General features: G+C 46.0%; 2 protein-coding genes across 5 annotated transcripts in view; one reads left to right on the forward strand and one right to left on the reverse strand.

Annotated features, from left to right (window-relative positions):
* Rrnad1 (ribosomal RNA adenine dimethylase domain containing 1) overlaps window positions 1–9,179 on the reverse strand; it is a 12,552-nt gene extending 3,373 nt beyond the window's left edge. The window contains exons 1-4 of one of the 4 annotated variants that reach the window (XM_031374313.1): window positions 9,084–9,179; window positions 942–1,066; window positions 581–733; window positions 78–140 (exon numbers count right to left, since the gene is read on the reverse strand). In XM_031374313.1, coding sequence (XP_031230173.1) covers window positions 78–140; window positions 581–733; window positions 942–1,025 — 300 coding nt within the window. In that variant the 5' untranslated portion in view covers window positions 1,026–1,066; window positions 9,084–9,179. Of the gene's footprint in view, window positions 1–77; window positions 141–580; window positions 774–941; window positions 1,067–3,471; window positions 4,610–4,653; window positions 5,287–9,083 lie in introns of those variants that run through there. The other 3 variants (XM_031374310.1, XM_031374312.1, XM_031374311.1) reach the window with 3 other exon arrangements.
* On the forward strand, window positions 4,746–15,040 carry Isg20l2 (interferon stimulated exonuclease gene 20 like 2). Its single transcript, XM_031374309.1, has 4 exons — window positions 4,746–5,400; window positions 6,147–7,105; window positions 14,129–14,329; window positions 14,800–15,040. Exons 1-4 carry the CDS (start codon window positions 4,944–4,946, stop codon window positions 14,911–14,913), a joined length of 1,731 nt encoding a protein of 576 aa, XP_031230169.1. The 5' UTR covers window positions 4,746–4,943; the 3' UTR covers window positions 14,914–15,040.
* The last annotated feature ends 7,669 nt before the right edge of the window (window positions 15,041–22,709 follow it).

The raw sequence follows: 22,709 nt of genomic DNA on the forward strand, positions 1-22,709 counted from the left end.
CCCGACTCCCCACTTCTCAGCACCTGCTTCCATGGGCATTTGCCCTGCTAATCTGCCTTCCCTGGAGTCTGGCTCACCTGGCCTGAGCCCACATCCACAACTTGGGTGCAGCCAGTGAGATCACTAAGCTTCTTCACCAACTGAAAGAAGAAAAAACAAAAGTTTCTTTTTGGCATTGGCTCCTGACTCCTGAAGCAAAAGCTCAGGATGGTAGGAGCCTAGATGGTAGGAAAAAATTGAGGATACCACATGGACAAGAGATGTCAAACCAGATCCTAGGATAATGGCAGGTGTCTAGCCTCCTCTGTTTGCCCCTTAAGTCAATGAATCAAAAACAAAAGCCCCGTAGGCTGTAAAACCAAAAATTGATTGCAGTGAACAGGAATAAAAGTCGCCCACGCACATCTACCAATCAACCCAGAAAAAGGACAGGAAAGTCTTCCAGCACCAACAGATAGGGCTCTAGCATGTCTACTAAGGAAGGTGACTTCTGAAGTTGCAGTAAGTGCCACACATCTTCATAACCCAAAGGCTTCAGGAGTACTAGGCTCTCATGCTCTAACCTCCAGCCTTCTCTTACCTCTCCCAGCCTCCGGATCTCATGCTGCTTCTTGGGCTTGACATGTTTCCAAAAAGGAGCTGTTAGTCGGGAGCTCTGGCTGGGGTTCTCCAGGAACTCTGATGGGGTGTGAAAGCCAGGTGTCCGGGTAAAGGCGAGGGCACAAGCTGTGGACTTCAGGGCCAGCAGGGTGAGTGGCCACACAGACCTGTACCTGAGATAGTCCAGCCCAGGCTGCTAGTGAATAGCCCACAATCACATCCTGAGTGTACCAGCTTATGACCTGGATGCCCAGGAAGATCCAATGAGACTATCTACACAAGACTCAATACATGGTTCAGGGCTCATTCCCCATCTTGGGGCTCCTCTGGCTTATACATACCTGATCTCCTCCCCTTCCCTGGGCATCCCCAGCAGCAGAGTGGCCAGCTGTGGTGGGTTCAGTCCATCCAGTGCTTCTTGCCATGAGTGGGGAAGTGTGCCCCACAGGCTGTCCGTGAAAAATTCCTGCAGGAGGAGCCAAGTGGTTGGAAGGACTCTAGTACTCTTCCCATTTTCTTAGCCCCATCTCAACTCTCCACCTCATCACCTGCCTTTTTTTGGCACTAGTGCCCAAGATGAGAAGATGCCTGTATCTCTTGTTCATCTGTATCAGCTCTCAAGTCTGCCCCCGCCTCTACTAGTGCCCATGTGTAAAAAATTAGTCGAGCTGGAGATGTTCAGCAATTAAGAGCACTGGCTGCTTTTCCAAAGGACCCAGGTTCAACTCCCAGCACCCACATACCAGCTAGACTGCATTCTGTACGCACCTCTCATTAGTAATGCTCCATTTATTTGTTTTTCTCCATTTAGTTTTCTTTTTGTTTGTTTGGTTTTTGTTTTTCCAGACAGGTTTTCTCTATGTAGCCCTGGCTGTACTGGAACTCACTCTGTAGACCAGGCTGGCCTCGAACTTAGAAATCAGCCTATATCTGCCTCCCAAGTGCTGGCATTAAAGGTGTGCGCCACCACTGCCCGGCTCTAATTTTTTTTTTTTAAATCATGTATCACTAGCATGATCAATGATTGACCACAGCATTAACAGGTAATCATTTAGTAACCTGCTATTTTATGGTCTAGACAGCTGTGTATTTTAATTCATTCGTTTTTGTTTTGTTTTTTTTTAATTCTGGGGCTATGGGGGCCAGGTATGGTGTCTATTATTAAAGGATCCCAGCACTCAGGTGCAAAGGCCAGAATATCTCCATGAGATATTTCAGCATAGTGAGACTCCATTTGAAAATAATCAACTAATTAAAAGCCTTGTTAGCTGAGTTTGAGGCCAGCCTGGCCTACAGAGTGAGAGAAACCCTGTCTCAAAAAAACAAAACAAAACAAAAACCCAAAATACAAACAAGCAAACAAACCAACAAAAATTCAAAAAAACTCAAAACAAAACTTTGTTAGGGGCTAGTGTATCAGAAAGACCATCTATTCTGTCATCTGGTAAATGGCTTCCAGCTGAGCAAAGTAGCACACACATTTTCCCAGCACTCAGGAGGCAGAGGAAGGAGGATTTCTGTGAGTTCAAAGATCAACCTGATCTGTTTCAGGACAGGTAGAGTTGCACACACACACACACACACAAAAAAATTCTTGGGCCTGATTTATACACCAAAATCTATTGTAAATTTGTTGACAAGAGTCTTGTTCCTGGGGCTGGAGAGATGGCTCAGTGGTTAAGAGCACTGACTGCTCTTCCAAATGTCCTGAGTTCAATTCTCAGCAACCACAATGGTGGCTCACAACCATCTGTAAAGAGATCTAATGCCATCTTCAGGTGTGTCTGGAAACAGCTACAGTGTACTCATATACATATTTTATTTTATTTTATTTTGGTTTTTTTGAGACAGGTTTTCTCTGTGTAGCCCTGGGTGTCCTGGAACTCACTCTGTAGACCAGGCTGGCTTTGAATTCAGAAATCTGCCTGCCTCTGCCTCCCAAGTGCTGGGAGTAAAGGCGTGCGCCACCACTGCCCAGCAATAAAATAAATCTTTAAAAAAAAAAAAAAGGTCGGGCTGGAGGGATGGCTTAGCAGTTAAGAGCACTGACTGCTTTTCCAGAGGTCCTGAACTCAATTCCCAGCAACCACACGGTGGCTCACAACCATCTGTAGTTGGATCTGATGCTCTCTTCTGGTGTGTCTGAAGACAGCTACAGTATATTCATATAAATAAAATAAATAAATCTTAAAAAAAAAAAGAAGTCTTGTCCCTTCAGTTTTTAAATTAGCAATGTTGGGACATGGTGGTATATGCCTTTTATCCCAACATTTGAGAGGCAGAGGCAGATGAATCTCTGAGTTTGAGACCAGCCTGGTCTACAGAGTGGATTCCAGGACAGCTAAGGCCACAGAAAGAAACCCTGTCTCAAAACACCAAACAAACAAGAATTTAACAATGGAGATATACATCAGTGTTAACAAGTGCTTGATGAACATGTAGGAGGACTTGGGTTCCATTTCCAGCATTGCAAGCTAATGCACATAATGACTTTAACATAAATATCCTATAGGATAAAACACTAACAGAGAGCTTAGTGGAGAACTACTTTAAACTCCACAGAGAAGGGATCAGAGCTGGCACCGGTTCAGAGTTGTCATGTAAAGAAATATGAGCAGAAGCAAACACTCACACACGTATCTTCACTATTCTGAAAACACTTAAAACAAGCTTTTGGGTTCTTCTGAGACAAGGTCTTAGTACGTAGCTGTTGCTGGCTTAGAACTTAGGAGACTGCCAGTCTCTGCAATCCAAGTGCTGGGATTAAAGTGGTACACTACCACATCCTGCTTCAACATTTTAAAATATTTTGGCATACTTTACCCAGGGCCTCATACAAGCTAGACAAAACTTTTTAAAAAGTATTCTTACTATTATGTTCATGTGTGTTTCATCTATGGATTCGTATGTGCCTGTGAATGCAGGGGCCCATGGAAGCCAGAGGAGCTAGAGTTACAGATGGCTGTGAGTTGCCAGTTGTACGGGTGCCAGGGACAGAACTGGTCCTCTGAAAAAGCAAAAAATGCTTTTAATAACAGTCCTGGACAAGCATTTACTTCAGAACAGCGGTTCTCAACCTGTGGGTTGGGACCTCTAAGGGGGAAGTTCACATTTCAGATATCCTGCATATCAGGTATTTACGACTCAAAACAGGAGCAAAATTAGTTATAGAGTAGCAACAAAAGATGACTTTATAGTTGGAGATCACAACCTAAGGAACTGTATTAAAGGGATGCAGGATTACGAAGGTTGAGAATCACCGCACCCCAAGCCTTGTAGGTGCTTTTCTATGTGTGTGAATGGGGCTTGGGAGAAAATGAGACAAGTCTGAGCATTCGTTTGAGTTGGCTGCAAATCAAGACAATTATTCTGCCTCAGTGTTCTGAGGGGCAAGATTACAGGACGGTAATTTTATGTACGTCTGCCCTGTTTTTTTTTTAGAGTAACATCATCCAGTCCAGGCTGCCCTGGAACTTGTTTTGTAGCCCAGGTGAACCTTGAACTTCTGATTCTCCTTCATCTAGTTCTTAGGTGCCAGGATTACAAGTGTACATCACAGGGTGGGGGAGTGGGGGTGGGCTGGAGAGAGGGCTCACAAAGGCCCTGAGTTCAATTCTCAGCAACCACATGGTGACTCACAACTATCTATAATGAGATCTGGTGCCCTCTTCTGGCTTGCAAGCACACATGCAGGCAGAACACTATATACATAATAAATTTAAATTTTAAAAAACAAAATACAAAAACAAAAACAAAAAGTGTACACAACATTTGGCCAAGTTTTTCCTCTTCACCGACCCACTCTTTATTGCCTTTTAGTGGAGAATATGTTCTGGAACATCTTGTTTCTCGTATGTTTCTACGCAACTGCAGCACGGCCCAAATGTTGGTTGTGGGGTTACAAAATAAACAAACAAACAAACCCCAAGTATCATTCTAGTCTTCAGCTTTCCTTGTTAGGAAGTGATAAAAGCTGTCTCCAAATTTTCTCTCCAGTGGGCTCCTAATCACCCCCACCATAAGAAGCACCCGCCCTCAGCCCAGTGGCCTCACGATGATGTAGGCGTCCAGGATGGAACGGTAGAGAGCTATGACGCGGGTGAGGTCCACAGCCAGTTGCCTTCTCTCCTCACGCGAGAGGCCATGGGCTGAGACGCCCGGCATCCTGTGGCGTGATTGTCGGTGCAAGGAGGGAGGAGGTGAGGAGACACAAGGTCGGGACCACGCAACCCAAGCCGGGCTCAATTCTTCAGGCTCAACGCAAAGCAAGAAACTCCGAACCCGCCCGACAACACCTCTTCCTGCAGTCGCGTCCAATTACAAATCCAAATAACGAGGCGCACATGGCATACGTCACGGCTTCCACCGGGCAAAGCCATTTGCGCAGACGCAGGGGGCTCGGTGACGTCACAGAAGCGCACCCAGCATCAGTTTCCCGCGAGGCGGTCAGCCGTAGGTCCCGCCCTCCCTCCCGGAAGTGGGACCACGGTTCCGGCGCGCTCCGTTCTGCTTCCCGCGGCCCACCACCTTCGAATTGTACCTCCACGGGGCCCGAGGGGCCGGGGAGCGCATCCCGCCCCCGCCCCCACCCACGCCGCCGCCGCCGCCGCCACCGTTGCCGCTGCTCACGCACTCCGAGTCGCTGGCCTCGCTGCCTGAGGTGGGGGCGCTGCGGGCGCGTGTGCGCCGGCCGCCTTCCCGTTGCCGCCCGCGTCCTTGCCGTCCGGGAATACGTCGGCGCGCGCCCGCGCCTGCATCCGGCTCCGGACGCTTGCGAAATTAGTGGGACCCAACTTGGAGGTAGGTGTATATAGGGTGTTCGGGGATAGTTCGTGGATCGTCAAGAATGTGGTGGCCGAAGTGGCCCGTCTGGATTCTACTCCACCTAGATCCTCTACTGTGTGGTGTCACAGGTTCTTACTGTGAGGGACAGGTAAGGTGAGGAGGTCGCCCCCACGTGGAGCCAAGCGAGATTTGTTCATTTTGTAGCACGCTGAGGATTCCTGGGTGATCCAGAGGGCATTTATGTTGTTTCCTTTCACCACTGGTAAACGTACTCAGAAGTTTCATCTCTCTGCTGTTTCAGTATGCACTTGTTTTGACTTCATAGACATGATAGAGCCGATCTCCGTGGGCCCCACACTTTTTTATCCTCAGCCTTAGCACCCTGACTTTATGTAATTAGATTTATTTGTGTGTTTTATTTGTATGTATATATGTGTATCGTTTAATTGCTCGGGGCCTGTAGAGATCAGAAGGCATCTAAGTTTTCGGAAACCGGAGGTACAGATCCTGTGAACTATTACAACGTGGGTGCTGGGAACTGAACTTCACATCTCTGCAAGAGCAGCAAGTTAGAACTACTAAGTCTTCTCTCTAGCCCCAGCATCTTTAGTTTTTAAAATGGCACAGAGATCTGGAGAGGGGAAACAACCCTTTTAAGACCAACCTAAAGGTAAATTGTGGAGGCTTCATTAGTTATTCAGGCTTTGGGCTTCTGGGAGTATCACTTAAGCCTTCCAGAATTGGTCTTCTTTTTCTCTCAGGCCTATGGTGCAGGTATCAGGATTACTTTGTCCACAAGGCTAATTGCAGACCTCCACATGTTGAACTATGGGATTCCACAGAGAATGAGAATCTCATCCTTTTGCCGTCAGTGAGCCATTCTTCCCTGCTTTCCTCCCACCATCCACCTGACCTCATGTCTACCATACTCCTGAATTTGGACTTCGGGGAACCTTCGAAAAAGGCATTTGGAGGAAATGCCAAACATCAACGTTTTGTCAAGAAGCGACGGTTCTTGGAACAGAAAGGATTTCTGAATAAGAAGAACCAGCCCCCTAGCAAGGTGTCTAAGGTCAGCTCAGAACCTCCAAAGAAAGGGGAGACTTCCAGAGTAGATGGCATTTTAAAGGTCCTTCCATGCCCAAAGAAGAAGAAAGAGGCAGCTGCCTCCAAGAGGGACTCAGAGCAGTCCAAAGACAAGAAAGCCCCATTGTCTTGGCTGACCCCTGCTCCTTCAAAGAAGACAGCTTCTGTTGTGGCTAAAATAGATTTGCTAGGGGAGTTTCAGAGTGCCCTTCCAAAGGCTAAGAGCCACCCATCTCTCACCCAGAAGAAGGGCTCCAAGAAGAAGCCCTTGAAAAAGAAAATTGCTGCGGAGAATTCCACCCAAGCTCAGTCAAAGGATAAAGGCTCCAAGAAGCCCGTGAAGAAAAATCCTGTACAGAACTCCACCCAAGCTTGTTCTGAAGATAAATGCCCTAAAGTCCCCCAAAACTTGCCAGGGAAGATGGTGGCAGTAGACTGTGAAATGGTGGGCACAGGACCCAAGGGGCGTGTTAGTTCCTTGGCTCGATGCAGCATTGTGAATTACAATGGAGATGTGCTTTATGATGAGTACATCCGACCCCCCTGCTATATTGTGGACTACCGGACCAGATGGAGTGGCATCCGGAAGTGCCACATGGTTAATGCTACACCCTTTAAGACTGCTCGGAGTCAGGTGAGGAGCATGGGACAAGACAGTAGAGAGAGGTGTGGTGAGGGGTTTCAGCAAGTGATGTTCTGGGGAGGTATTGGGATGGTAAAGGGAGGGAGAATATTGTCACATGATTAAGAAGGCTTCCAATTGGAGTAAGGAATTGTTTCTGTGACTGTTGTGACAAAATACCTGAGCAAAGGAGTTGAAGGGATTTATTTGGGCTCAGAGTTTTAAGAATTTCTTCCATCACAGCGCAGACATTGTGGCAGCAAGAACAGGAGGTAGCTACTGAGCAGCCAGGAATACTGGCTCTCCTGTTCTTTTTTTTATTCAGCCTAGGACTCCAGCCAATGGAATGAATAGGTTATTTTGTTTTGTTTTAGTTAGTTTTTTAACTTGGATCTTGCCATCTCAGTTAACCCAATCTGAAAGCTCACAGACATGCTCAGATTTGCCTAATTCTGTTAAGTAGACACTTCTGCCCCAAGTCCGTCCCTGTCAGCTTATGACCAAACATCACTTTTTTTACCCAAACCTTCCATCCTTGGTCTTTAAAAGTTCATAGCTATCCCACAGTACAAATTGGATTTAGTTCAATTTCAAAAGTTTCCATAGTTTCTAAGTCTAAACAGAGTCTCTGAAACTTAGGCAGACCCTTTCCCACCCCACCCCAAGACAGGGTTTCTCTGTGTAGTCCTGGCTGTCCTGGAACTCACTCTGTAGACCAGGCTGGCCTCCAACTCAGAAATCCGCCTGCCTCTGCCTCCCAAGTGCTGGGGTTAAAGGCGTGCGCTAGCACTGCCCGACTTTAAAGCAGACTCTTAACTGTGAGCCCCACCACTTCAGAAAACAAAGGCTGAGTGTGGTGGAGCACACTTTTAAACCCAACATTTGAGAGGCAGAGATAGATGAATCTCTGTGAGTTCCAGGTCAGCTAGAGTTACACGATGAGACCCTGTCTCAAAAACAAGTTTAGAGATTCTTCATTGTGTAAAGTGCATGCTGCACCAGCATAACAACTGAATCCAGAATCGGTAGAGCCCAGCTATCTTAGTCAGGGTTCCTATTGCTAAGGTAAAACACCATGACCAAAAGCAACCTTAAGAGGAAAGGAAGGGTTTATCTCAGTAATAGTCCAGCATGAGGGAAGTTAGAGTAGGCACTCAGGGCAGGAACTCCATGGCTGAGGCCACGGAGGAATGAATGCTGCTGCTAGCTTGCTCCTTCCTGGCTTGTTTAGCCTGCTTTCTTGTAATACCTGCCTGGGGGTGGCACCACCCAAATCAATCACCATAAAGACAAGGCAACACCAACTTCGCTACAGACAAGTGGAGGCATTTTCTCAACTAAGATTCTCTTTTCTCAGGTAAATGTCTCAAGATGACTAAGTAGGTGACCCTTGTCAGCTTAACAAACATCATTGTTAAATCAACCTTTCTTTGTTATCCCCAATATGTCATAGTAATATCACCATTACAATATAAAACATACTTCAAACTTTAATAAAAGTCCCATAGTCTTTAAAAATTCAAACATTTAAAAAGTTTAAAGTCGGGCTGGGCAGTGGTGGTGCACGCCTTTAATCCCAGCACTTGGGAGGCAGAGACAGGCGGATTTCTGAGTTCGAGGCCAGCCTGGTCTACAAAGTGAGCTCCAGGATAGCCAGGGCTACACAGAGAAACCCTGTCTCGAAAAACCAAAAAAAAAAAAAAAAAAAACGCTTTGAACAACACTTAATGCTTTTCCAGTACCAAAATCCGAAGTTCTTTTTCCTTTTTGGTTTTTTCGAGACAGGGTTTCTCTGTATAGCCCTGGCTGTCCTGGAACTCAAACTGTAGACCAGGCTGGCCTCAAATTCAGAAGTCCACCTATCTCTGCCTCCCAAGTGCTGGGATTAAAGGCATACATCACCACTGCCTGGCTCTCTTAGAGTTTATATTGCTGTGATAAAACACTGACTAAAAGCAACTTGGGGAGGAAAGAGTTTATTTTAGCTTACAGTTGTAGTCGAAGAAGGGAGATCCAAGCAGGAATTGAAGGCAGAAACCTGGAGGCAGGAACTGAAGAAGAGATCATGGAATTGCTTAATGCCTTGCTCCTCCCTCCTGGCTTGCTTATAGCATCCAGGACAATAGGCTTTGTGGCATAGCTGCCCATGGGCATAGCTGGAAAAGGCAACAGTGCAAACACCTGAGCATTCAGTTCCATGTCCAGCACCCTGCACTTGTTATCGAATTATCTGGCCTGCCAGGCCCATAGGTAGGCTAGCCCTTGCAGCTCTACTGCCTATAGTATACAGAGCCCCTCTGTTGAACTAGCTTCACTTTGTGCCTGTAGTTTTCTTGACAACTGTACTGTGGTCCTGACATTTCCAAAATCCCAGATCCTCCATCGTAACTTAGGTTTCACTTTTACAGCTTTGTGCAGGAGCCTCCTTGAAAGGATACCAGTCCTGTCACACATGGCCTGGCCCCCATCACATCAGTGCCATGTGTTACAAAGTTTTGCTTCCAGTTCAAAATGTAGCCTGATCCCATTAAACTAAAGTTGTAGGGACCTCTTTTTGCTTTGATTAAAGATTAATTGAAAACAAGTGATTTTTTTTTTTTCCTGTGAGAGGGGTCTTGCCCTTTATGCCCTTTGCCACTTGTCCCAATGGTGATATTAGTTTTCATAGCCTGTAACTTGTAACTTTGAATGTATGGCATATGCTCCTTTCCCCAGTAAACTATTCCCCCACATTTTAATATCCTACTCGTTCCCTCTCACTGTAGATGTGAATAAGAGTAGGGAGCAGTCACCTTTACGTAGCTTGTGTAGAAATATCTTCTGCCAAACAAATAGTCTGTTACTTTTTTCTTTTTTCTCTTTTTTTCTTTCTTTCTTTCTTTCTTTTTTTTTTTTTTTTGGTTTTTCGAGACAGGGTTTCTCTGTGTAGCCCTGGCTATCCTGGAACTCACTCTATAGACCAGGCTGGCCTCAAACTTAGAAATCCACCTGCCTCTGCCTCCCAAGTGCTGGGATTAAAGGCATGCGCCACCTCCGCCTGGTAGTCCATTACTTTTTAATTAGCCTCACACAAGTTGTCTGGACTCTGATGAGCCAGGCCTTCATTGTTGGCATTTCTCTTGGCATTACCCTCTTTCAGAATCCCCCAGAATAGCCCATTGAGCCCTGTATGAAGCATTCTAGTTCTTCTCTAATTCACAGCTCTAAACTCCTACGTTCCTTCCCCAAAACCAGTTCCAAAGGCCCAAGAACCCATGATCAGTGTCTCATTGTTCTGCTGTGAAGAGACCATGGCTAAGGCAACTCTGATAAAAAGAAAGCTTTTAGTTGGCTTAGGTTTAGAGGGTGAGTCTTGAACATCATGGCAGGAAGTAGACCTGCATGGCTGGAGCAGTACCTGGAAGCTTTCCATCCTCATTTACATACGACAGGTAGATTGGGCGTGGGCTTTTGAAACCTCAAAGCCCATTCCCAGTGACTTATCTCCAAGAGCAAATTTCTTTTTTTTGGAGGGGGGCTGTTGGAAACAGGGTTTCTCTGTGTAGCTCTGCCTGTCCTGGAACTCTGTAGACTAGGCTGGCCTCGAATTCAAAAATCCACCTGCCTCTGCTTCCCAAGTGCTGGGATTAAAGGCGTATGCCACCCCACCTAGCTAAGACTGAACCTCTTTTTTTTTTTTTATTTAAAGATTTGTTTTATTTATTTTATGTATATGAGTACACTGTTGCTGTACAGATGGCCATGAGCTATCATGTGTGTGGCTGCTGGGAATTGAACTCGGGACCTCTGTCGGCCCCGCTCTTTCCCGTGTAATTCACTGTAGCTGTCTTCAGACACTCCGGAAGAGGGCGTCAGATCTCATTACCAGTGGTTGTGAGCCACCATGTGGTTGCTGGGATCCGAACTCAGGACCTTCAGAAGAGCAGTCAGTGCTCTTACCCTCTGAGCCATCTTGCCAGCCCAAGACTGAACCTCTTAATAATTCCTAAATAAGCCACCAACTGGAGACTGGGCGTTTAAATACATGAGCAAATGTTGGCCATAGTCAAGTTATCACAGCAATAGCCTCACCCCTCATTACTATTTTTCTGTATTACTTATTGTTGTGATCAAATAGTTTAAGGACTAAAGAGTTTATTCTAGCTAATAGCTTGATATTTGGTATACCATGGTAGCAGGAGTATGAGGCAGCTGGTTACCACCAACATTTAGGATGGGTCTTGTACGTTAGTCTAGACACTCCCTCACAGACATCTCCATAAGTTTGTCTTTACCTGATTCTAGATCTTGTCAAGTTGACAAGATTATCATAGGAATGCTAAAGTCAGGAAGTTACAACCTAGTGTTGGAAGTAATTTTACTAGTTGAGATCCACAGTGTCTAGTGGAGTTGATTTCAAGAATGAGTGGTGGTAAGTGATGATGTAAACAGAACAACAGATGTGAGAGTGGCTTGGGGCTGAAAGTGTTGATAGCAGGAGGCAGAACTTTTACAAAAACAAAATAAAAAGTAAAAGCTCCTTGGAAAAATGGCTCAGCAGTTAGAAGCCCTTGCTTCTGAGAGGACCTAAGTTCAGTTCCCAGTACCTATGTGGAGATTCATCTTCAACTATCTGTAACTACAGTTCCAGAGATGGATGCTCTTCTGGCCTTCTTGGGCATCAATCACACATGAGGTATACATGCATATAAAGTCAAACTTTTGTTTTGAAGCTAAATTGAAGCATAGTTGTATTGGTTGGTGAACATCGGGGGGGGGGGCTATAGTACATAAGGGACACATGGTTTGTAAGGGGTTCTCTTTCCTCACAACTAATAATAAATAAGAGTGAGGTAGGGTGAGAGGAATGAAGGTGAGAGAGCCTGCTGGTCCTGGGAGGCCACCAGAGGGCACCATTGGTCTGCTTTGCAATTGAGGAACTTGCTCTTTGCTTTCTCTAGACACACTTCAGTGATTCTTTTTCTTGGATAGGGTTTCATCTGGCCTCAAACTGGCTTTGTAGCTAAGGATGATTTAATCTTCTGATTCTCTTGTATCTATCTCCTGCATGCTATGATTATAGGTATGTGCCACCACACATGGTTTACACAGAGTTGGGGATACAACCCAAGGCTGTATGCATGACAGGCAAGCACTATACCAGCTGAGCCACATCCCTACCCTCTCCAATGATTCTTTTAATGCCAGACAGTCCATTGAAGGAAGTTTATCAGAGATGAAGTTGCTTGGTGTTTTTAAAAAGGCAGGAAGTACCAGGCACATTGGTGCACTACTTTTAACCCAGCACTGAGGAGGAGGAGCAGGCGGAGCTTTAAACTTGAGGCCAGGACTATACAATGAGGTTTCTCAAAAACAAAAGGAAAGAAATGCCAAGGCACATCCTCTCTAGAGGGTGCAGTTGAGCAGATGTGTGGGAGAGGTCCCAGCTTCAGTAAGGGCAGCTAAGGACCAGGTAAGATGAAGATTTTCCTCTATAGGAGACTGGGCATAGCACAGACAGCAGATGCTTGTTGATTGAACCTACCCTGGTGAAGACACACTTGTTGGTTTTCATCATGAAGCATTTCACCTTGCTTAAGCTGGGATTATGAATCTGAGATGAGCCCAGCTGCATCACTGTGGATCCTCTGAAAACTGCAGGACTGCTGCTGTTTTCACAATCCTGTTTTGAGTATGACCCGCATAACCTGTAAGATTTTAAATGCTGAGACATTAGTTGGTTTCAATACAAGTATCCAGAAAACCTCATCTAGAGCTTTGCTCTTTAAATGGCTATTGTTTGTTTTCTTAGCTTTTTTTTTCCCTCTCATTTTGTGAAGACGGAGTGTGTCATGACATGAGTGTTGAGGTTAGAGGGTAACTTGTATAAGTTCTCTCTTCTCATGTGGGTCTCAGGGATCAGTCACAGATCATCAAACATGGTGACAAGAATCTTTTCTTCGGAGTCCATCTCACTGGCCTTTTCCCCCTTGAGGCAGGCTTTCATATATCCCAGGCTAGCCTCGTGTATCTCAGTCTAGTCTCAGACATTCTATGGAGCCAAAAATATCTTTTAACTTCAGTTCTTCCTACTTTGACCTCCCAAGTACAGGGATTACGGGCCTGTGCCAATGTGCCCAGTTATTGCAGTGTTGGAATACATACTAGGCAAGCATTCTGAGCCACGGTTCCAGATCTAAACCCTCCCCCCTTTTTTTTTTTAAGAGTTATTTGCTGGAAGAGGGCATCAGATCCCATTACAGATGGTTGTGAGCCACTGTGTGGTTGCTGGCAATTGAACTCAGGACCTCTAGAATAGCAGACAGTGCTCTTAACTGCTGAGCCATCTCTTCAGCCCTAACACCCCTGTTTTTTGAGACCAGGTCTCTTGTAGCTCACGCCACGCTGTCACTTGAAGTCTGCCTACCTCACTTTCTTTGTGCTGAGGTTTATATAACCTTGCCTCGTGATTAATTTTTTTTGTAAAGAGTTATCTTTAATTGTGTGTATATGTTTTTACATGTGTGCGCGGTGCCTTTGGAGACCTGAAGAGGGTATCAGATTCTCTCAAACTGGTCACAGGCAGTTGTGAGTCACCCCACATAGGTACCAGGAGCTGACCTCTAGTCCTCTTGCAGAGTATAAACTCTTAATTGCTGAGTCAGCCCCATGATCAGCGTCTCTATGTCCCATTGGAGACTGAAGGAGGCAGCTAGGGATAATGATTGGTGGTAGAGCATTACTTGGTATATACAAGGACTGGGGTTCTTTGGGGATGGCGGGCTGGGGTTGGGGAGAGTACTGATAACCATTGTTGGGATGGAAATTACTAAACATGTAAGGAACCTCTGGTGATGTAGATCCAAACAGGATTACATAGCAGTTCTCTAGGGAAAGTAGAGATGGAGTTCTGAAGGAGGAACAGTTGTGGAAGGGGGCATTTCAAGAATGGGGTGAGGGTGGAGGTGGTGGGGTGGTATGTGGGTGATGGCCATGTTGGGCCTTCACGATATAAGGAATATGGCTTCTCATTACCTCCTTATGTGCCCATTCTAGATCTTGAAGATACTCTCAGGGAAGGTAGTGGTAGGGCATGCCATTCACAATGACTACAAAGCCCTGCAGTACTTTCATCCCAAGTCCCTCACCAGAGACACTTCCCAGATACCACTCCTCAACCGGAAGGCTGACTGCCCAGAAAATGTCACTTTGTCACTGAAGCATCTCACCAAGAAGCTGCTGAGTCGGGACATCCAGGTAACTTCTCTCCAAGTGCCCCCACCAAACGTGACTCAGTAGCCCTGTCTGCAAGGAGAAATAATAATCCCTGGGTACCTTGTAGACTGTAGCAGATGGTACAGTGGGAAAAGAAGACCACTCAAACATTTCATATGCTCAGTAGTCAAGGACAGTGGCCACAGAATTTGGAGCTGTGGGCACATGTCACACAGAGAACATTTAAGAAAGAAGACCCAGACAATCTGTTTGACTTGAAATGTCCTACCTCTGCAGAGCTTAATAATATGATACATACACATTGTCACAGAAATGAGCAGGTTTTCTGGGAGTTGAAACTGAGATGTGCTAGGGAGGAGGGCTCCAGTACACTTGTGACTACAATTCATAAACTGTAAAAGATAAAGTATAGATGACTAGCAGGTTGCAGGGAGGCCAGAGTTGTCTGGGAAAAGAAACAGTTCCTGTCTTCACGTTCTTTTCCCCTTTAGGCTGGAAAAAGTGGACATTCCTCGGTGGAAGATGCCCAGGCCACAATGGAGCTGTACAAGTTGGTTGAAGTTGAATGGGAACAGCACCTGGCCCAGAATCCTCCAGAAAATTAGCAATCTCAGGGAGAGACATGCAGTAGACCAACCCACAGTTCTGCCAGCTTCTCACCTGTAGAAGCTAGAATCATTGGGGAGAGGACCTTGACCAGAGACTTAATACCCATTGAAATTTCATCTCAGCTATTGTGGTCACTGTGTGGTTAAGTGTCTCATGGAAGAGGAGAGCCTTCATGTTAAAACCCACCTCAAGTCAGGCAGGTGGCCCAGCCCTGTAATCCCAGATACTTGGGAGGCTGAGACGGATTATAGATTTAAGGTCTGCCTGGACTGCAGAACTATTTCTAGGCCAGTGAAACCCTGTCCTAACATAAAGAGGGCCAGGAGGAAAGCCCAGTGCTAGAGCACTTACCTGGCATACATAAACCACTAGGTACAGTCTCCAGTAGTGGGGTAGGGCAGGGGAGAAAGAATGGAACACAACGTGACGAACCATAACTGTTTACTTCTTTGGGTTTTTGTTTGTTTGTTTTTTAAATTTGTTTCTCAATATGGATGATTGTGAGCCACCATGTGGTTGAACTCGTGACCTAGTAGTCAGTGCTCTTAACCACTGAGCCATCTCACTAGCCCAACTCTTTACTTCTTTAGAGTGCTAACCACACATCACAGGGTGCTTGTGCCAGTCAGCTTTGACTTTGAAGAAGCAAGGCACACAGGGAAAACAGTTTCCCACACTACCTTATCTATGGCACACATATCATAGGTATGTCTCCTTTTGGTGGGGAGTGGGGTAAAGGAATAGCAATGTTGCCAGGCTGGCCTCAAACACTTAGGCTCAAATGACTTCTTCCTCAGGCCCATGAGTAGCTGGGACTACAGGTGTGTGTTCACCGCTGTGCCTGGTTCTTATAATTTTATGGGTTTTTTTGTTCTAAAGTAATTAACAGTATCTTTTCACTTTCAGATGAGTCCTGATTGGAGCTAGGCATGATGGTCTGTAATCTCAGGACTCTGAAGGCCAAGGCAGGGAGAGCAAAAGTTTAAGACCAGTTTGAGTACATAGAAAAGCTCTGGCTCATAGAAGTAGAAAAAGAGAAGGAAAGAATTGTGTGGTTGCTTGCTGAATTGATAGCCACATTACATAACAGTTTACTTAATTTAGGTTCTACTTAGTTTAAAAAGAATTTATGTAGTTTTGCCGGGCAATGGTGGCGCACGCCTTTAATCCCAGCACTTGAGAGGCAGAGGCAGGAGGATTTCTGAGTTTGAGGCCAGCCTGGTCTACAGAGTGAGTTCCAGGACAGCCAGGGCTATACAGAGAAACTCTGTCTTGGGAAAAAAAAAAAAGAATTTATATAGTTTTAATAGTCTTTCACCTTGCAAATGCAACCTCTTAATTCATATGATTCTTTTTATGAATTTTTATAATAGACTGGTGGGTTTTTTTTTTACATATAAAGCTGTATTTTTATTTTATTTATGTGTATGTGTGTGCTTTCAGGGTCCAGGAGAGGGTGCCAGATCCTTCAGAACTAAAGTCACAGGCCATTGTGAGTTTCTGGAAAATGGGTGCTAGAAGTGAAGCTGAGATTCTCTGGAAATAGTCATCTCTCCAGCTCAAGTAGTGGATTCTTTTTGGCTTTGTATTTAAATAGCATTTCAGGGTGTGGAGTGCTATATAGTCCTGTAGGAGGATTTCTAGGCTCTCTGGATGGGTCATTGGAGCTCTTATTTGCTGGATGATTTGAAGCTCTGGTAAGCCTTTGTCACACAAACAGTGCCTTATCTTTCCTGTCATACCTGAAGTGACACCCTAAGCCATTCAGGCACATATAGAGGGCATGTGAGCAGGGGAGTTCTGTGGAGTGAGTCTGTGGGCACAAGGGAGGGACACAGGGAGGAAGGGCGCTTGGTGACACAGCCTGGCAGCTCATCCTCAATGGTACACACCCTTGTCTCCTAAAGGTGAGTCATGGGTCGGCAGCATGGTTGTCCCTGCTCTCTAGAGCCGTGTCTCCATCCCTTCACGCTTTCACTTTATCATTTAATTCGTAGAGTTTTAATACCAAATCCTGAGTTCTAACCTTGGTTTATATGGGATAGTAATTGATTATGGGGTAGGGGTGGCTATGGTAAGACTGCCATCCTCCATGAGAGCTTCACTGTGCCCTACCCTATGCCCAGCCCATGAGGTGCACCGTGTCACTCTAAGCTGGGTGGGATTCTTTTGCTTATGTGTATGGGTGTTTTGCCTACATGTGTGACTGCACTACTTGTGTGCTTGGTGCTCATGGAGGACATTGGAGGGTATCAGAGCCCCTGCAACTGGGTTTACAGACAGTTGCAAGTTCTCACATGGGTGCTGGGAATCAAACCCAGATAGATCCTTTAGCAAAAGCAGTCAGTGCTCTAACCACAGGGCCATTTCTCCATCCCCTCAAAGTAGTATTCTAACTTAACAGTTGAGGAAATTGAGGTTAACCAAAAGGTAAGGAGTCTTTCCCAGGCCAAGGAGGGTAGAGGTTGCATTGGCACTCAGACTTGGTGAGTAGGCTTGAAGTCCCTGCCTTGCTGTTAGCATCTGAGTATTATCTGGCAGGATATGGGGCTCTACACCCAGCATCTGTTCTGTATTGGGCAGTGTGTTAGACACTGGAAATTGTATTATCTTTGGCCCTGAAGAAGAAAAGCTAGGAAACCTTACTAAGCCACACGTTTGCTGTCTAGAGCCAAGATTTAATGCTGGTTAATAAGATGAGCAGGTGTGTATTTCTGAAAGACAATGCTGTCTGCTGTAGGGAATCTTCATTGGGAAAGGGCCAAGAAGTGAGCCATCTGTGGAGTGGGAGGAGAATGTGAGTATCACAGTAGGTGACATTAGCAGGACCAGGAGGTTGGGACAAGAGAGGGACAGATGTGTTGAATACTTATGAATAAAGCCCAGTGGAGGATTCACCAACAAAGAGGGTTTGAGAAAGATAAGGTGGGTAGTTTCTGGCTTCCTGGGCAACTAGATAGCCAGCTGAGGAGTTGAGACAAGTTTAGCAGAGACCTGAGCCTAAAAACTAAGGTGTTTTTTTGGGGGGGGGGGTGCGTGGGGGGGGTTGAGACAGGATTTCTCTGTGTAGCCCTGGCTGTCCTGGAACTCACTCTGTAGACCAGGCTGGCCTCGAACTCAGAAATCCGCCTGCCTTTGCCTCCCAATTGTTGGGATTAAAGGCATGTGCCACCACCACCTGGCTAAAAACTAAGGTTTTGAGTCAACATTGCAAGGCTGGGTTTTAGAGGTTTGAATCAGTAAGTGCTACCAGCCCAACATGGTGGATCACAACCACCCTCAATGAAATTTGGTGCCCTCTTCTGGTGTGTCTGAAGACAGCTACAGTATACTCATAATAATAAAATCTTTAAAAAAAAAAAAAACAACAACAAAAAAAAAACAAAGCCAAGTTTGAGGGCACATGCCTTACTTTTTAAACATAACAAGCCCAGATCTGTCCCAAGACCTCTGCATCTATCACTAATCTGGTATAGACTTCCTTTGGGTATTTACAAAGCCTGCTTCCTCAGCTCTTGCATGTACATGTACATATACACTATACATATGTACACATGCAATCTTAGCACTTGAGAGGCAGTGGCAGGCAGAGCCCTGTGAGTTCAAGACCAGCATGGTCTACATGGTTTCAGGTTAGCTCAGAGTTAAATAATGAGATCCTGTTTTGTTGTTGTTGTTGTTGTTGTTTTTTTTTTTTTTTTTTTTTTTTTTTTTTTTTTTTTTTTTTTTTTCTTTTTTTTGGTTTTTTGAGACAGGGTTTCTCTGTGTAGCCCTGGCTGTCCTGGAACTCACTCTGTAGACCTCGAACTCAGAAATCCGCCTGGCTCTGCCTCCCAAGTGCTGGGATTAAAGGCGTGCGCCACCACTGCCCGGCTGTTGTTGTTGTTTTTAAAGATTGATTTATTTGGGGGTAGCTGTGAGATGGTCCTAGCACCCATATCAGGCAGCTCACAGCCCTCAGTAACTAACTAGTAGCAGGGAATTTAGCACCTGCACATGCATGCATGCACACATACAGATAACAGATAAACACAGGGAGGGGATGATATCTCATTTTTAGCAATTTGGTACCCTACTCTGAGCAGTGTCTGTAGTACTCAGACTGAGAACATGGCAGATGCTGAGCTGCATCTGCGCTGTGTTGACAGAGACCTGTAGTTCCAGCTTTTCGAGGTCTGCCTGGCTACAAAGAATGAGCTAGAGAAGAAAGAGGAAGGAGAGGAATCCAAGGCTGCAGTCAAGGTGAGTGTGAGGAGTCTGGTTTGTGAGTCAGGAGATGCTGAGGTACTTACAGTTGAAGGTGATAAATGAAGAAGGGGTATATGTGTGCACTACACACAGTGGTACATTCACTTATCTTAGGAAGGGCTCTTTCAGATGGTGGCAACTTAAAGAAGCAAGTTAGCTAGGCAGTGGTGGTGTATGCCTTTAATCCCAGGACTTGGGAGGCAGGGGCAGCCGGATTTCTGAGTTCCAGGACAGCCTGGCCTACAGAGTGAGTTCCAGGACAGCCAGGGCTACACAGAGAAACCTGTCTCAAAAAACAAAAACAAGAAAGGAAGCAAGTTGTGTAAATATTCAGGGGAAGACTGCCAGATAAGTGGCAGTTTGCAGAGGCCTTCAGCAGGTGTGTGCTTGTGTGTGTAAGGAAGAAGCGAGAGTAAGTCAGGAAGGAAAGGGTAGGTGAGGTCAAAAGGGAAGGGAGAAGGCAGGTAACCGGCCTGACTGCATGTTAGAAGGATTGGAGGTTTTACACTGCATCGAATGGGAAACCACTGTAGGATCTAAAACAGAGGAAGGATGCACACTAATATAGGATTGCCTCTAGCTGCTGTGAGATGTGTTCATCTTCAGGCGAGTGGTTGTACTTTGGTGTTACGAATGGTAAGCAGCTATTGAATCCCTAGGCTTACTGGCCTTTTCAACCCTCCCCAGGCCCCTGTACCTGTTCTGCCAGAGAACTCTGAGCTAGTGTCTGTGCCCAGAGAATGGTGGATCCAGGCAGCTGTGGTCAAGGTAGAGCCTGGGTGCAGGTCCTTTGGGCAGTCATCAAGACAAGTGGCATCTAGTGGCACTGCCAGGAACAGCTCAGCTTTTACATGGGTGCTGACTCATTGCCATAGTGAATCAGGCCTGAAGAACTGCATGGGTTTATAGCAACCTCACCCCTTTATCTGCCATCACTTAGCCATGCTGGGGTCTTCCCAGTTTCTCTTTGTATATGACTTCTGCTCTTACTAGGGACATTATCAACCCTATCCCTCTTTGAGAAGGGGCACAGAATGCCCAGGATTTTCAGGGAAGATACATGAACAATATTGTGAAGAATTTGGGGGTCCAGGGACATGGCTCAGTTGGTAAGTTGCTATACAAGCATGAAGATCTGAGTTTGGGTACCCTACATTGATGTAAAGGGTAGGTGTGGCAGCACATGCCTGAAATGAGCACTGGCAGAGACATCCTATCTGGAGCTCAGTGGCCAGCCAAACTGCTTAGCTGAAGTAAAACCAGCAATGTTCAGTGAGAGATCCTGTCTCAAAAATAAGATGAGGCTGGGTGTGGTAGTGTATGCTTTCAATACCAGCACTTAGGACGCAAAGACAGGCAGATCTCTATGAGTTCAAGGCTAGCCTGGTCTAGAGAGTAAGTTGGCTACAGACAGCCAAAGCTATGAAGAGAGTCCTTGTCTCAAACAAAACACCCACCATCAACCTCTGGCCTCCACACATGTGCACTATGTGTATGCATTCAGGCACACATACACAAACTGAATAGATGTATAGTGTCTAGCCCCACATATCCTTCAGTGCTCCAGAGTGAGACTCTAGGGTAGACATTGACCAGAAGACTTGTGCATGCACAATGCTAGCCCGGATAAGGTTTCTCAGGCCAGGGCCTGGGATTTTGGCCCAACCTTTCTGAGTAGCAAGCTGCACAGTGAATATCTGCCAGAGCAGCTGGTTCCCCAAAGGCTGTGCCCTATGATTACACCCTATGGAATCCTGCTCAGCTAAGTGTCTTAGTTTGGGTTACTACTGCGATGATGAAACCATGGCCAAGAGCAGATTGGGGGAGAAAAGAGTTCATTTGGTTTATGCTTCCACATTTATTGTCCATCTCTGAAGGAAGTTAGGACCGAAACAAACAGGGCAGGAACCTGGAGGCAGAAGCTGATTCAGAGACCATGGAGAGGTGCTGCCTACTGGTTTGCTGAGCCTGCTTTTTTATAGAACCCAGGACCACCAGCCTAGGGATGGTACAACCCACAATGGGCTGGGCCCTCCTTCATCAATCACTAAGAAAATGTTCTACAGGTTTGCCAGTAGCCCAATCTTATGGAGGCATTTTCTCAATTGAGATTCTTCTCAGATAACCCTAGTCTGTGTCAAGTTGACATAGAATTAGCCTACACAATTGGTTACTTATTTGTAAGAGTCTGTGAGAGACCCCAGATTATAACTCAAAGAGGAAGAAGGCAGGAGTGCCATGCCGTGGCTGCTGGGGAGGAAACTGGAGCCCACGCCTAGAGAATCCAGCCCGGCTGCCCCACACTAGGCTGGCTGGCAGAGTAGGTAGGTAGGTGTTCTGGTGAGCCCTGGTCCTTGAACATCTCTGGTTCTGGGCCAGCTACCATTGCAGGAAGACCCACCACTGACAACCCAGATCACAGAGAAACTGGTGCTACCAGGGCTTAGGAGGTGTGAGACCAGGCTGAGTGACAGCGTGGTTTGCAGCTATAAAATCCAGGAAATACCTGCCTCTTTGATTCCCCAGGGAAATGTTCCTGTTAATTCCCAAGTTCCAAGGCTCTCACTTGGATGGCTTGGCTCAAGTTAGAGGAGTGGCAGGCAGGAGAGAGTTGGAGACATCATTTGGATAGCATATATACTCAGCTAGGCTAACAAGTTCATGGGCCTCAGCCCAATGCCCACTGGGAGTGAGACAGCCTGGAGCCCTGACAGACCAGATGAGGGTAGGGTTTGGGGTGGTTGTGGGGCAGTTTAGTTTTGCTTTAACAGCTGACATTTTCCAGAACTGGTGCCCACAGGGAGGAAAATCAGAACTTGCTACTTCATACATCTTTCACCCATTTTGTTCATGCTGCCCAGAGCATAGTGTTAGATGTATGTGAAAGTGGGGGCCTCTTCCCCTCCACCACCCTGCTCATTCATCCACTCACTGGCCTTGCTCTTAGAGATAAAAGTGGAAGTCAGGTGAAGAACAAGGCCTTGGACTGACTAGACACTTGAATTCTGTTTTGTTTTGTTATCTATAACATTATATGCATGTGCTTGACTGCATGTGTATTATACACTGAATGCATGCCTGGTACTCAGGAAGGCCAGAAAAAGGCACCAGACCCACTGGAACTAGACTTATAAAAGATGATGAGCCACCACATGGGAGTTAGGAATCAACCCCAGGTCATCTGGAAAAACAGCACAAGTGCTCTTAACCACTGAGCCCTCTCACCACTAAAGTAAAGTCTTGTAACCCTGCTTATCTGTTGATTCAAGATGGCAAGAGTTGGGGGAAGACCCCAGATTCTGGGCTGCTTGCCTCCATCTTTTCTGAACCTCAGCTTCTCAGTGGCATGGGAAATCAGAGGATTTCAGATCACAACTCTTTTTTTCTTTTCTTTCTTTTCTTTTCTTTCTTTTTTTTCGAGACAAGGTTTCTCTGTAGCCTTGGCTGCCCTGGAACTCACTCTGTAGATCAGGCTGGCCTCGAACTCAGAAATCCACCTGCCTCTGCCTCTCAAGTGCTGGGATTAAAGGCATGCACCACTACC

The sequence above is a fragment of the Mastomys coucha genome, unplaced genomic scaffold (assembly GCF_008632895.1).
Source record: "Mastomys coucha isolate ucsf_1 unplaced genomic scaffold, UCSF_Mcou_1 pScaffold16, whole genome shotgun sequence".
NCBI classification, from domain to species: domain Eukaryota; kingdom Metazoa; phylum Chordata; class Mammalia; order Rodentia; family Muridae; genus Mastomys; species Mastomys coucha.

What these genes read in the sequence shown, in the direction of transcription:
- Isg20l2 (XM_031374309.1), top strand. Translation starts at nt 4,944, where the DNA reads ATGGCATACGTCACGGCTTCCACCGGGCAAAGCCATTTGCGCAGACGC. An exon ending in TAGTGGGACCCAACTTGGAG is followed by an intron (nt 5,401 to 6,146) that starts GTAGGTGTATAT and finishes TTTTTCTCTCAG; the next exon opens with GCCTATGGTGCAGGTATCAG. An exon ending in TTAAGACTGCTCGGAGTCAG is followed by an intron (nt 7,106 to 14,128) that starts GTGAGGAGCATG and finishes TGCCCATTCTAG; the next exon opens with ATCTTGAAGATACTCTCAGG.